This window comes from Vidua chalybeata, chromosome 1 (assembly GCF_026979565.1).
Source record: "Vidua chalybeata isolate OUT-0048 chromosome 1, bVidCha1 merged haplotype, whole genome shotgun sequence".
Classification (NCBI taxonomy): Eukaryota; Metazoa; Chordata; class Aves; order Passeriformes; family Viduidae; genus Vidua; species Vidua chalybeata.
The window spans coordinates 24,921,883-24,936,908 of record NC_071530.1 but is presented as its reverse complement, the minus strand read 5'-3'; the positions used below and the strand labels follow the sequence as shown (position 1 = coordinate 24,936,908).

At 41.5% G+C, this 15,026-nt stretch overlaps 1 protein-coding gene across 10 annotated transcripts in view; it reads right to left on the bottom strand.

The window, feature by feature from the left end:
• DYNC1I1 (dynein cytoplasmic 1 intermediate chain 1) overlaps positions 1-15,026 on the bottom strand; it is a 186,022-nt gene that overhangs the window by 42,570 nt on the left and 128,426 nt on the right. For all 10 annotated transcript variants that reach the window (XM_053946048.1, XM_053946031.1, XM_053946057.1 and 7 more), the window contains 2 exons: positions 5,630-5,776; positions 1,322-1,435 (listed from right to left, as the gene is read on the bottom strand). In XM_053946048.1, coding sequence (XP_053802023.1) covers positions 1,322-1,435; positions 5,630-5,776 — 261 coding nt within the window. The remainder of the gene's footprint in view (positions 1-1,321; positions 1,436-5,629; positions 5,777-15,026) is intronic.

Below are 15,026 nucleotides of genomic sequence, written 5' to 3'. Positions count from 1 at the left end.
ATTAAAATTCCAGTAAATGAATATGCAGGGGTGGGATTTATCTTCCTCATGTTTAGGTAAGAAACTGGAAGGCATTAGAGTGCCTGAAGATAGATGCCTGGGCCACTTTAGATGCTTCCATATCTACTGCAGAAGAGTATTGGTTTCTTACAGTCCCAGCGCACAGCTACCAGTCCCACACTGTTGCCTTACATGAGCAATGTAATGTCGAAATTTGAAGCTGGTCTCACTTAGAGTAGAGGAGTAGATGTAATGACTTCCAGAATACTCCTCCACCCTAAGATAGGACAGTTCCATGTCCCAGGGTGGGTATCTGAAATGTCTTTTCACACTTGGATGGGATGAATCACCCTGCAGAAGTACCAGTCTCTCTCTACCTCAGCAGTACAGAAAACTTGAATTTGTAACTTAAACTTGACACATCAACTTTTAGATGGCTGAGGTTAGGATAGAGGAGTCCCACCTCTTGTGTCAACACTGAAAAGCAAGTAATTCAATAGTAATTGCACATTAGTGCATGATTAATGGAATCATTATAGGGAGTTTCTATGCAGCATTTTGAAACAAGATCAGATCCCATGATGCTTAGTAAAAATTATATTAATTTTTTTCTACAAAATTGTGTATAAAAATGAGTGATGTGTTGGAATAGAAAATGTACTTCTTCAGAAGATAACACTTAAAAGATGCTTTCTGTACACCTTTTTCAGCATTGGATTCTTTGTTTAGTTTCCATTATTATAATCACTAGTGGTTTGGGCAATTTTCCTGCGTTTCCTTTCATTTCTAATACAAAGGCGGGGGGGGGGGGGGGGAAGACGATAGTAGCAAACATTCCAGAGGGGGAGAATTAGTTCTAAAACTTTTGATTTGCATTGTTTGTTCCTTTGGCTACTGAAGGCTGCCAGCAAAATAAGTTTCTGAGTTTCTGAGTGTGCCTTGGAAACCTGCAGTGCCTAGGGTGTGTTCAGCAGCAGTGCAATCTAGTCCACATTTGTTAAAAAATGCTGTAGAATAAGTGCAATTTATACCACAGGCGACTTCTGTAATTACCATGCTTTAAAATGGACTATTTCATTTTCACTTGAAACTGACCTATGTATTAACGTATTACAATAATTACATGATTTGTGGTAAAGGAAATGGGGTTTGGCTCTTAGCAGAGACTGCTGGAAGCAAGCTGTACTCTTTCAAGCACATCCACTGGTTTTAGTTTGTATAGGATGCGAGATTTTGGCTTTTAGGAGCTATGTTCCACTATGCAAGTATCCTGCTCTACCAAAGACACTTTTCCCCCCCACGTTGGTGAAAACAAACCCACCTGTGGAGTTGAGAGCATGTCCAAGCTCCAGGAGCACATTTTGCCATCCGTAGAGACAGTAATAAGATTGTGTGCATTCTGTGTTCCAACTACATTCACACAATACACAGGATGCTGAAAACACAGAACACTGAAGTCAGAGAGCCATTCTTATATTTCCACAAATTTCTAATGTCTCATATGTTATTTTAAAGAATGATTAAGTAGTCACACAATGCCTAGAAAATAAAAGACTCAGCTTTTGCCAGACAGGAATTATTTTGGTTGGGTTTTTGTGTTTCTTTTTCATTTAAATTTTAAGAAGTACATTATGGAGGTGGAAATGTTTTCAAAGTTTCGTTTTCCTCATAATAAAACAGCCCAGCTGAGTAATGCTGTGAAAATACCAAATTATGTGGATGAGATTTCACCCACAGGGATATGTATCATTCTACTGATGGCTTTTGACACTGAAAATAACCAGCAGAAAGAGGAAAACTGTCCAAATGGAATAAAAATGAAAACTTTATTCAAGAAAACAGCTGCATAAAACTTGAACTCTGTCAGAATTTGGCTTGCATGCTAAATATTTGCAAATGTAGTCCAGTTGAAGAACATGAACAAGCCCATCAATGTTCTTCAGCATCGGCCAATACACCTTTTAAAATCTGTCACTGTAAGTGGGGAGTGTCTAGATTTAGGGTGTTACACCTGGTTCACCATGGTGCAGTCATTCCATGGAGGCTGAATTCCAATTAGTATGCATAATGAAACTTGGCCTATTCCTTTTCCAAGGAACCTGGTAACACTTTGAGCCTAAAGTGTCATCTGATATCTGATGGTGACATATGAGGGATGGGTCAAGTTCAGCAATCTCCAGAGTGAAAAATCAGTCAGACTGAGCAATAAGATTTAATTTCCTTTGACCAGTACAAGTGGTACTGCTAAATTAAGGGTTAGAAATATACAAAAGTCAAGCAAAGAAAAATTTAATTTTTCTGCTGTGTTTACCAATAGAAGACCTGCATCTCCAGAAGGCAAAAACAATTTTTCTCTAATACCTTGCTTAATTAAAGAAAATTAGGACCAACTTTCAGGAGATCCCTAGGGAGCTTCTAAGCCAACTCCATGTAGTGTTAGGAATGTAGCATTTGGTCCTGCTGAAAGGAATGGCAGAACTGCCACTTACGTCAAGATCCAGCTGCAGATCACCTACCCAGTCAGTGGGGAATGGTAGAAATCCTCAAGAGCTCTGGCTCACTCTCAGGTTTGATTCCTGAGTGGGCCCAGTAAATGTCCCCTCTCCAAGAGCAAAAGGTGCAGCACCTGTACAAACAGTGTTTGTGCCCACACTGAGATGGACTAAGCAGTTGCTGCTGAAATAGTATCTTGTGCTTGGAGGTAACCTGTACACACCAGTAAGTCACAAGGTCCATTTGATGCTGATTTTTTTCTTTCTCTCAAGATTGTCAGGCACCTGGTTTCTCTCAGATCATCAAATGGACCCCAATTGGTCCCTCACATGTGTCTCACACTATTACACTCCTATCATAGACTTTCTTGCTTCTTAAGTGTAAGCTAATGACCCCAGTGCTAAACATGGTAACTGCATACTGATGTGTGAAATAAGCACAGACCTATTTTTTTCATGGGCTTTTGACCTCCAGTAGACCAAACAGACAGAGTGGGTGGGAGGAAGCTACAGCAAGCAGTGGAATATCTAGAATATTTAGTAGGGGGGAAAGAGTGAGCCATGTCTTTCCAACAGCACCTCAGTGTGTCAGCCCTGGCTTTAATTAGGGCTACCAGCCATCAATTTAATGCACAATAAAACTCATGGCAGAAATGAAAAGATGTAAGGAAAGCGGATGAAAAAGACAACCAACTGTACGTAACAGAAAGTCTAAACAGGCTCCTTCCTTTCAAAGGGTTGCTGCCAGCTTGCTTTTATTTATCTTGGAAATGAAATCATCATGCAAAAAGGTTTTGTCTTAATTAAAATTTCCTGTTGTCCCAAGTGCAGATGTGTGGTGGGTGTGAAAGGAAATTAGTGAGTAAGCTGTGGGTAGAATTCTCTTTCCTGGTGAATCCAGGCAGTAATCAGTTATACTAAATTTCAGGAAGGTTTAAGTCAGGAAACAACACGATCTATCTGTTTCAAATAAACAAAGCAAGAGAAAGAAAAGAGAAAAATCCTTTTTTCACATACAGCATGAGTTGAAATTAAAAAAAGACTATTCAGCTCACGTATCTAGCAGTACAAAAAGTAACATCATTAATGTAGCATTGTCTTGATTTAATTTTTTTTTGGCAGTAAGGATTCAAACCAGCCTTTTGCAACCAAGACCTCATTTACAGTTTATATAAGTAATTCTTATAAACAAATATAAAGTAAGCAACTCTTATTGTAAAATCTGAGCGCTCCTTAAAACATCACGCTTCCTCATGTTAGACTGTGTAAACACTAATTTATACCAATCCATGACAGCACATAAAGTGCCCATCCACCACTGAAAGTAATTTATTTATATTTTTCAAAGGGAAAACATAGTTTTATTGTTCTATTGCAATAATAAAACTGTTTTAATATATAATTCCAGGAGGTACAATTTTGCCTTAAATGATTTTTGAGTGTAAACAAATTACTTCCCATTAATCTCTGCTTTTCCACTAGATTTTGAGTCCCAGTTGTTCAATTTTCAGTGACAGTCAGCTTCTTGCCACTAGTTTTCTGGTCTGCTACATCTCTAAATTGCACTTCCAGGAGAGACTGTTTCTTTTCATGCAGATTGAACAACATTACTGGCAACAAAATGAGCAGAAACATTAGGGAAATGAAAAGCAATGTTGAAGTTGCAAACCATGGCACAGATCATTAGATAATTACATCAACATTCATGATAGTGGAAATTTAGGGAACAATATTGGTATTGCCTGGCCCACTAAGCTTGTCTGTGCACACCTGTAATTTTTAATATAGGAGACTTGCAATCATAATACTGGCCCCATACTGAATCTTCAGCGGTAATTCACATGGCATGGCTTCTGGAGTTGTCTTTTAACTCCAGGAATTATACTGTCACAGTCAACTGAAAACTGAACCTTGATCTGCAAATTCCAAACATTAGAATCACAGAATTGTAAAAGCCGGAGCTGCAAAAGTACTATCACTTTGTCTGAAGTTTCATTCTGCTAGAACAACATTATCATCTTATCTCTCAGAATGCTTTCTCAAGTTCAGTTCCTTTTGTTACAGAAAATCTGCGGTTTTCTGCACCCTTATATCATACTTTTGCATTTTTCTCCTCCTTTCTAGTTTCCACTCAGGAACTGCCCTAAGCTTGCTCCCAGGATGAGGTACTCCACCTTCCATCTCTCCTGAAGAGTCTGCCCATGGCCAGACTCTGGAGGAGGAGAGCTTAAGAATGCACAAGTCGGTTGTGCAGGATGGACTGGATGTCAGTGCCGTAGCAGAGTGAGGACACTTTAGCAGGCAACCCAGGCTTGTCTCTTCCTCTAGCACAATATGAGTATTTTGCAGTGTAAGAGACTCTCCTGTCACAGACATCATCCATGTATCACAGACGAAGTCTCTTCTTTCTCAGGCATTTTGTGTTACTGCTCTGCCCATTTCTCTCCCAGACATCACTAGAGCCCATTGCCACCATCAATAATTATCTGTAAGTACCTGTGTGTGTTAGCAAAATGCTCTCCTGCATCATTCTATTGAAACAAACTCTCCCTCAGTGTGCAAACTCGGCCCTGTGGCCCTGTCTGGAGCAGAAGACCATGGCAGGGATTTATGTGTTGCTCTTTTAGAAAACAGAAGCAAATTGCCCCACTTTTTCTGAGGGCACCAGTGTCTACTTATAAGGAATCCACTATGAGACCCTCACAGGTGCCTAATCTGATTCAAAGGAGAAGTTTGTGTACACCAAGACAACAATAATGACTCAAATTGCCTGCCACGTCAGACTGAGAGGCATACAGCCTCCACAGTGGTCTGGCTCTCTTTACAGACAATGGGGACAAGACTTACAGTGCCACTGTGCTGGTACATGGGTGCCTCACTCAAGTGTTGTACTCAATCCTGCCTTCTTTCTTGGAAAGGAGAATAACGTCCTGACTTGGTTGTACAACATGTGATGATTAAGCACTTACAAGAGGTGGTTGTTAGATGTCTTAGATCTTAGATCTACTTTTTTCCCTTCAGGGGCCACACTTCTGTTTTCATCTGTGTGGCAACTAGCAGTGTAGACACAACTAGGCAGCTGCCTTTCCCTGCTGACCATCTCCTCTAAGGGAAGAGGAGGTGATTTTTATCCTTACCGTGTGAGCAGCAGCAGATAGGGGAGTTCTCTGAACTGGAGTGCGCCTGTGACTGCGATTATCCCACAGGACAATCTGGCCAGAGTATGTTCCACCAACGACCAGGTTTGGGTGAAAGCGGGCAAAACAGACTGACATCACGGAGGACTGGAGGAAAAGAGGTAGAGAAGAGAGGGATTACATGGTCAGCCATCTTCAGTTGTCTCCCTAGGGAAGCACACTGTAACTAGCATTTTGTATTTTAGGAATCACTGTATGAAGTTTATTCATACTCCTTGCACACTAGTAATTCTACTAAAGCAACAGGAGACATGCAGAGAACTAACTTTGACCCTAAAATGTGTTGTCCCATTGGTCCCAGGAAAAATACAAGATGAGTCTGAGCATGATGCTAAAAACCTGAGATAACCTTTCCATGACAGTGATGGTAAAGTGCTTAATTTCTTTTCCAGAAGTGAGAACTTCAACCAACCAGTTCCAGCCAAACAGAGAATGGCGTCCTGGCCCATGACATCCCATCAGGGAGAGCTCTTCCCCTGTTTCTCCTCTAACTTTTAACTCAGGCAGCTTTCAAGTCTGTGAAAAAAAGCCTCCAAAGTTCACCTCAAGGTGTGCTGTCTTGAGAGCGTCAGCTGACAAGCTGTGTCTCATTGTTGGATCAATGACTGATTTCTCTGCTACCAAGGTCTAAGAACAAAGGGAACCACACTTTACACTGTTTAAGCAGAACTGAGTTTCTTTCTCATCCTAATGACAGCTGAATTATCTTTGTATATTTTCTTTAGCTGGGGATGCATAGGAGTCAGACAGGTGTGATGGGTACCCTGGCTACTTGGTAGAGCGCCCCACAAGCCAGTATGGAGATTGTTATCTATCCCAACTACCACTTTTCAATGTCCTTAAAATAACACAACAGCTAAAGTCCTCAAGGGAACAGTCCCCAGACCTTCATGTGCCTACAAGCTACAGCCAAGAGCAAGAAGCAGTAACTCCTTCAAGTCTTCCATGCTCTTCTTAAATAATTACTTCCCATTTTTATATAATTGGTCCTGGATGATATGTCTTTATTTTATGAAAATATTTTTTTATATATTTTAATGACTGGATATTTTGAAGTGTTGGCATTCCTGTCTGGGAACACAATTTACCCAATGACAAAGGGTTAACTAAATTACTATATTTCATTTGCATAAAAAGCATGGCAGACATTTAAGTAAACTTTGTTGAATTAGGAACACTGGGACTGCCAAGCTGAACTAGACCCAGTGTCTACCTAGGTAATGGCCCTGTCTCTGGGAGAAGTGGATGGGGTTGTAAAACCTTTGACATGGGCAGATGTGCTGCCTCCTTTTCCTGCTGCTCCTCATGAGGATTTCTAGTGGCTAGAGACTGATTTGAACTCATGAGAGACTTGAAACCCCTTCTGATAGGGCTAGAATTAATTATGCTAACTCTTGATGCCTATAACTAGGTTATTAAGAACAAAGTAAAATGGGAAGTTTAAACAGTTTTTACTGAATTCATGTGGCTGCCTGATATCAAATGTTTAAAGCCAGATTATATGCTAAGTGAACTTAATAGACATACTTACAGCATACAGCAGTATATTTATTGCTGGGTTTTTTTGACCTAATAAGATAATCGAGACAATGAAAAAAACTGCCATTACTTTTTTTCTTCCCCACTCTCTCTGGATCCTCCTGGCCGTTCACGTGACATCTTTATACTTTCCCCTCTTGACTAATGCTTCTGCATACATTTCTGTTTTGTTATATAGTCTAGCACCTAATGACTAGATGATTAGTGTACATAAATGCCCATTTTAGTCTGTATCAAAAGGCTTGAGCACAGCAATTCCATTATGGTCAGTCATAGCAATGAGAGGTAGCTTCCAAACACCATTTCCAAAGGACCTAGCTTTACAGAAAAGAAATTCCACCCCTAAGGAACAGGATGTCGGTACTGTTAAGAGGGTTTTAAAATGCAGCTACACTGCAGCTGCCATCCAGTTTCCACAGATCCCCCCCACATTATAATTAAAAGTACCCTACAGCACATGTTCTACATTTTATCTCTTTGTTTAATGGCTTCATGAGTTGTTTTAATCAACCTCTATCATTCCTTATAACTAAGCTGACAGATATTCTTACATGAAGTGAAATAGTCAGATGATTTTAAAATAGTACAGTTCCACCACTGGGTACACCCCACAGCAGCTACAAGGCTCCACATGTATTTTAAGAAACCCCAATTCAAACAGTCATTCCACAACAAAGTTCCCAAGTTTGTCCCAAACAAACTTAGGAGACTCTGAGGCAGGGCAAAGAAGCCAAGTGGACAGTGTATTTTTAAAAGTTCTGCTTTCATGGTTAGCATGTTTTTGCATTTAGAATGCCAGAATACAGTTGAATGGTCAGGATATAAACTGCTAAAGTGTGTTTTTCATAAAGTTCAAAAATAACCTACAGACATGACACGGGCTTGAGCTCTCTGCACTGCTTCTAGTTTTACATCTCACTCCAAAGCAGCTTGCAGTCTTCAAAAGGTGAAATGTTCACATCCTTTTAATTACGTCAGTATTATTTTTCTATCCAATAAAAAAAATATGTCAAATATTAGAATTTAACAATTTAAGGACTCAATTCCACAGCACTTAATACAGTGATTATTTTCTTAAAATTAATGGCAGTACTCAGATGAGTAAGGGCTGTAAGATTAAGCCCATTCATTTAAGAACTTGAAAAGCATTCATTTCTTAGTCCTAATGGGAGAGAGTGGCTGACAGGTCTCCAGTCTGTCTGAACAGCTCTGTGCTCAAGGACAGCAGCAGAAACCATTCCCTGTAAGCCTCTTCTGCCCCCAGGCTGCTTCTTGTTTGCCTGTTCAAGTAGTCTTGCTCCTCTGAAACAGCTTTGCCACTGACTTCAAAGGGGGAGGAACAAGCACATGGTCAGGTTTTTAAAGTAACAGCATATCCTTGGTTGCACTTCTGCCACACCCTTCCAGGATAATCTCATGGCACTTTCCAATAGCAATGGTAAAGCTTTGCAGTTTTTCAGTTAGGGATATTTTATATTGTAGGTGCTTAGTTACCTATTGCAGAGGACAGAACCAGCTAGTTTCATGGGATATGGCAACAGCACATAAATAAATGTAGGAGGAATCATGTTAGAAGCAATTCCACATGGAATTTAGTGTTCACAGCAGAAAAGCAGCCTTTAAGGAGATTCCCAGCATTATCTTTTTATGGGTGCCACAAAGCATCTGTCTGAGCAACTGTTGGGACCCACAAGAGACAGGCAAAATTGCAGTGTCTGGTCATCTGCATTCCTCTCAATGGCACTGTGCAGTGAATCATTTCAGTATTTACTTCAGCCTAATGCTCAGGTGTTTTCTCCCTCTGTGCAAAAACAGCCTACTGGATTTTGCTGTTTCTGTCTCTCCTTAGCTTTCTCAGCGGCCTTACTAAAGTATTTCTGGTGCTTCTGGCTTTAGTGATCTTCTACCCAGATGTTGTACTCTTAGTGGGACAAACAATACTGGTGCTGCTGCCTCATCCCTTGTGCATGTTCTGCCTCTCTGTGGAGGCGAGCAGATCTCCAAGCGCCGGAGGGGGAAATCTGAGTTAGTTCCATGTGGGAGCACTGCCCAAGCATAAGAGAGAGCTCAGGCTGCTAAACCTGGGGATTTTGCCTGGCAAACAGGCAATCCTGCTTCTCAAATGCTAAAGCTTCTGCTTCTAGCTGCTGCAAGAACCGTGCTGAAAACATAATTAAGAAACAAAATATGAGATGTCCATGTTCTTGTTACAGCAAAGAGAGGGCTGGGCCTCACAAACAGAGGTGTTGCCCAGCCCTTGGAGAGGTCTGCAGTTGCGGGGAGGAAAGCAGCACTCTTTGCCCCCTGCCTTGGTGGGGGGTCAGGTCATTTCAACCTGTGGGGAGGAGTACTGTGGAGCATGGCTCCATATCATAACCTTTTGCTCATCAGTCCTGCTCTGCCTCCCTGCTCCTTCTCTCCCTCCCCACTAATGCATAGATCCAAACAGGCCTCCAGCCCTCTTCAAGTGGCTGGCAAAGCTGTTTTTTATTTTAGAAGTTTAATACAGCCCAGATTTGGATTAATGATGGCATATCCCGTCAACCACAGGTACACGTGCTTGGGACAGACAGTCATTTAGCTTCTCCCTACTGAGAAGCCTGACCTCAGTACCCACATGTGATGTGTGTATGGCCCTGGAGACTCGGCTGTCTCTGCTCATGTCTTATGCTCAGATGGCACTCTGCCCAGCCACCAGTCAAACAAGTTCACAAAGACCTGGGTGCTAAATATAATAACTCTCAATAGGCAGTAACTACTGCCTTCAGCCAGACCTCTTCTGCAGGAAACCACCCCCAGAGCCAGCACTGCCGTACTGGTGCCATATGCCTACGCCTGACACCAGATGTATCTCAAAACAATACTTTGTCAGTGGGAAGAAGCAATCCGAGGAGTTCACAGGGATTTCTATGCTCCAGAAGACCAGGTTATATTGCAGCAGGTTCTCAGGAAGCTCCTGGGTGAATTTTCTAGCTGAGCACATGCATGCGAAAGAGCACTACCATCAGTGGCATGCTGCTGTGGGTCACTCTGACACTGCAGGCAATGAAATCAACTGCAGCTGAGTTCACAGAGCCATAGAATATGCTGAGTTGGAAGGGACCCATCAGGATCATCAAGTCCACCTCCTGCACACGACCCATTAAGAATCACCATATGCTGAGAGCCTTGTCCAAACACTTCTTGGACTCTGTCAGGCTTGGTGCTGTAACACTTTCCTGGGAAAGCTTGTTCCAGTGCTCAACCACCTTCTGAGTGAAAAACCTCCTCCTGATAACCAACATAAATCCCTCCTGACACAGCTTCATGCCGTTTCCTTGAGTCCTGTCACTCGTTATCACAGAGAAGAGATCAGTATCTGTTCCTCCTCTACCCCTTATGAGGAAGTTGTAACTGCAATGAATTCTCCCCTCAGTCTCCAGGCTGAACAGACCAAGTGACCTCAGCTGCTCCTCATATGGCTTCCCCTCAGAGCCCTTCAGCATTCTCGTGGTCCTCCTTTGGACAACTCTTAATAGTTTAATGTCCTTTTTATATTGTGACACCCCAAATGTGCACACATTATTCAAGGTGAGGCCACCCCAGAGCAGAGCAGACAATCCCCTCCCTTGCCTGGCTGGTGATTCTGTGCCTGATTCACCCCAGGACACAGCTGGGATTCTTGCTGAAGTGGCAGATCCTTTTCTGTGCTTGAGAGACTGAAAGTAGAAGGACAAAGCGGTGGTACTGCTCCTTAACTAAAACCATGAAAAGGTGCCATACTCATAGTTCTTCATCCATAGGAGCTGAAGAACAGGGACTGAACCACTGATCACATGTCTGTGCTCCTGAGGAATAAATAAATAAAGAGGAAGGCCAGAAGTACACATGCAACTTACTCATAACCATTTGTTCTCAGTCCTGCTCATTAAGAGCAGCATTTACAGTTTCTAAGCTTTCACAGTCCCCCTGAGAGCTGCCCAACCTTCTTCTGACCAGGCAGTCAGGAGACTTTTTCATTCTTGCATTGCTATACACACATATATCTGGCCCCCTACATCATAGGGATGATATACTTCAACTGCAAATGAGGATTAAAACCATTATCTAGAAATAAAACAACAACTGAATTATTAAATAAAACCCTTTTTTCATGGCTGGACATGGACTGAGAATAATCAAGGAAAGTAGCAGTATGAGATCTGAACACTTTCTCTGGTTTAGGAACTTTTCTCTGATTTTGCACCACAAAAGGTGTGAGATATCTTGAAAGAGGCAACTTTAGGGTGACTTTGCTCTTGCTACCGAGATACCTGGTATTGTACGCTGAAATAGAGACTGTGTTCCTTCCAAGAGTCCTGTTTATTTTTAGTTCCTGTTATTGTGAGTTTGGATATTTCTTTATTTCATATAACTGTCTAAGTATAATTAGTAGTAATAAGAAAACAGCAGAGAGAATAGCAACAGAATTACAGCTGGTTTTGAAATTAAATTTGAAAAGGAAGTTAAAACATCATTTATGTGCACAAAAACCTGTACCAAAGAGATAATCTCTTAAGTCTAAAAGCTTCAAATTCCAAGACTTCTGCTCCTCTCCAATTGTCTTCCTATTAAACTATGAAACAACATCTGAAAGATTTTGTGCTGGAGATTATTTGCGGTACCATACAAGTTCGTCTCTACTAAAAATAAAATAAAAGCAGTTGACATCCTTCACATATTAAAAAAAAAATAAAACCAAACAAACACTTCTTAAAACCAAATGTCAGAACTCTGTTTAATTAAAAAAAGGAAGTTTATACTTGGTTATGGTGAGTGTCGACATCTACCCCTTTGATTTACAAGAGTATAGACGGGAAAGAACAGATTGCTTTATTCAAGAGAAAGAAAGGAGGGAGGGGGCCCAATGTGACAGGAAAGAGTGTAGGCTGTATTAACTTCAGTGCTTGTTAAAACATGAAGGATTAATGGTAGAAAGGGAGGGAAGAATTGTGAATGTCTCCAGTTTAGGATCTTCAAAAATGTTTGGGGATTCTAAGAATGTCTCACCAGACCACATGAAAGCTGTAGAGAGAGATTCAGCCACACGACTGCTCTAAATCCAAAGCTGGTATTGCTCCACTTATACCATCAAACCAATGGAGCTGAAATGTAGCCACAAATTAAATTTATTTTTATTGAAAAAGTACTAAGTCCTTAAAAATAAGGAAAAGAGTATGTCAGGAAATGCAGCCTTTCTTAGCTGAGTTTACAGGGTAGGTAACTCTGGCATCTAACCTCAGTGCTGACATCTGATTATTGCAGTAGAATCAGAGTACTCTGCCCAAGTCTGCAGGAAGGCAATATCCAGCCTTATGACTTCATTTTAAATAGAGCAGAAAGATGGAGCTTTCTGCTTTCATCTCTGTAACTGCAGGTTCAGCCCATGTAACTACAAGAGAAAAATAATCAGGAGAAAAGTTCACAAGCTGCCTTTGCAAACAGGAATCTATACTTCAGCCCTTCTGCAAAGTGCATTTGCTGTTATTATTCATTTAGCAGGGTCATGGTGACTCGGAAAAACACCAAAACTTCTTGCTGTATTGCAAATACAGATAATCCTGATACTTCTCAAATTTAATACAGGGAGATCCTGCGTGCCTTTATCCATGACTGAAACAAGGAGTCAATTCAGTGACCCTGAATTACTGCACACACATGCAAGCCTGAGAATACAGTCTTTGCTGAGCATCATACTGTCTTTGTTAGACTGATGATGAGATCATTAAAGCCTGGAGAAATAAGGAGTAATTTCATAACAACAGCACATCAAAATAAAGTTTTCTTTCCACCCAACTTCTTAGATGCTAAGTACCCAAATATGTTTGTTTTCTCTGATTAGGACCTGGCTGCTTATCAGATCTCAGGGTCAAACAATTAATGTCAGTCTGCTTGCATGTTGGAAAAGCAAGCACTTGGTTTGTCTATTTTACTTAGGTCATGATACTCTACAGTTATTCATGAGCACTCTTAATAGTTTTGATTGAATTACTGACAAGCTTGAAGTGATGGGTCTACACCATCATTTCAGACCTGGAGCCGAGGATCTGTGTCTCTGGGTGGAGCACAGAGACCTTCTGCCCGCTCATTCCACAGGCTGGCCACAATTTGGAGCAGATGGTAAGTGTCAGCTTGAGCATGGCAGTCTGGCATGCAGCTTGCATGCAGCAGGGCTCACTGGTTTCAGCTCAGCATTAGCCAAAGGCTTCTGGACCAGAGCTGCTATACATGTAGGGTCATGGCGTCACTGCCTGCCACCACTAACGATAGCTGCAAGTTGTGTCGCACAGAGACTACTTTATTATGATGGGTTTGCAACAAAATCCCTACTAAAGCATCTCAGTCTGATGAAGGCCTCTAGAACTGAGCAAATAATAGCATTACCTGAAAAATTCACTTGGGCACAATGGTTAGAAATGCCAAATAAGCATCTTATTCTAAGCACTGCAAATGAAATCAGATCTAGAGAGGCACATACTCAAAGCATCATGCAAACCAAAGCCTTCTGTAAGTGTTGCAGTTAGCCAACTCCTAAAGCATCTCTGAAGGTGAAGCCACTTCTGTATAGCAATTACCTGGGGAACCTGGCCGTGAAGGACAAATCCAGGAATTTTGGTCACTCTTCCTGAATTACTTCTGTATATTATCTCTCTGATATTATCCAATATAGAACATGGGTGTAACCTTGGCAGTCAGCCCCATGCTCATAAAGTGCCCCAGCCATTTGCCTCAAGACTTAAGCTTCTTAATGCTGCACACTTGTCCAGGCAGAATGTCCTTCCTGCTGGAACCAGGACCAGGTGTCAGGAGTGAGGCTTAAGAGTCTCTTTCTAGAGGTGTTCCCATCTAACACTATGCAGAAGTAGAAGAGATCCCCCAGAGACTGAGCTTAGGCTGGGATTTTGGTGTCCTGGACTCTTCTCCTCACAGTGTAAGCACAACAGATAATCACTTGACAGCAAGTCCTGGAAATCCCAGAGTCAGACTTTAGAGAGCCCACAGAGGTAGCAAATTCCAGATCTGAAGAACAGGAATAGAAACATAAGTTATTCTCATGCTCTGGGGATGGTTTTGTGGTTTCTATGGCAGCAGTTCCTCAAACCAATGTGTCTGATCAACCAAACTAAGTGAAGCCACAGATGAATTAGAAACAAGTACAGATGCTGCGAGAACAATTATCTACAACTCAGCCTGTGAAGTTGTGTGTAGTAGTCACGGCTGCTAGTAAGAGAGTCACAGATAATTCTCAAGTGTAGCACTGACTCCAAACTCCTACAAGAAATGCAAAGGCCATTAGAACCAAGGCACAGTCAGAAGATCAAATATATTGAACTAAGAATACTTTAAAGCCCCAGATGAGGAAAGAATTTGCTTAAGTCCATCTCTTCTCAGAAGTCCATGAACTTAATTGTAATTAATTCTTCTAAGATCTCCATTATTTTAATGACTCAAAAGCCTGCTTACAGCCAAGCAAATTGGTAAGTGTTTTCCTAAACAAGCAATTTTTAAATTCAGGCCTTCTGAAAGCAAATGACCTTCATTCTGTGAGTAAAGAAGGACATCCTGATGTTCAGATGGTCCTGGGAGGACTCCACAGACTTAGAGACAGTCTCAACTCAGCAGACTTCCACATCAATATCAGACAGGGAAGGGAAAACAAGTATGAAGTGTCAGAGACAGACTCACTGAATTGCCAGTGTTGGGAGGCACATCTAGAAATTGTCCAGTCCAACCCCTAGGTCAGAGCAGGATCAGCTGGAGCAGATTGTTGATGGCTGTG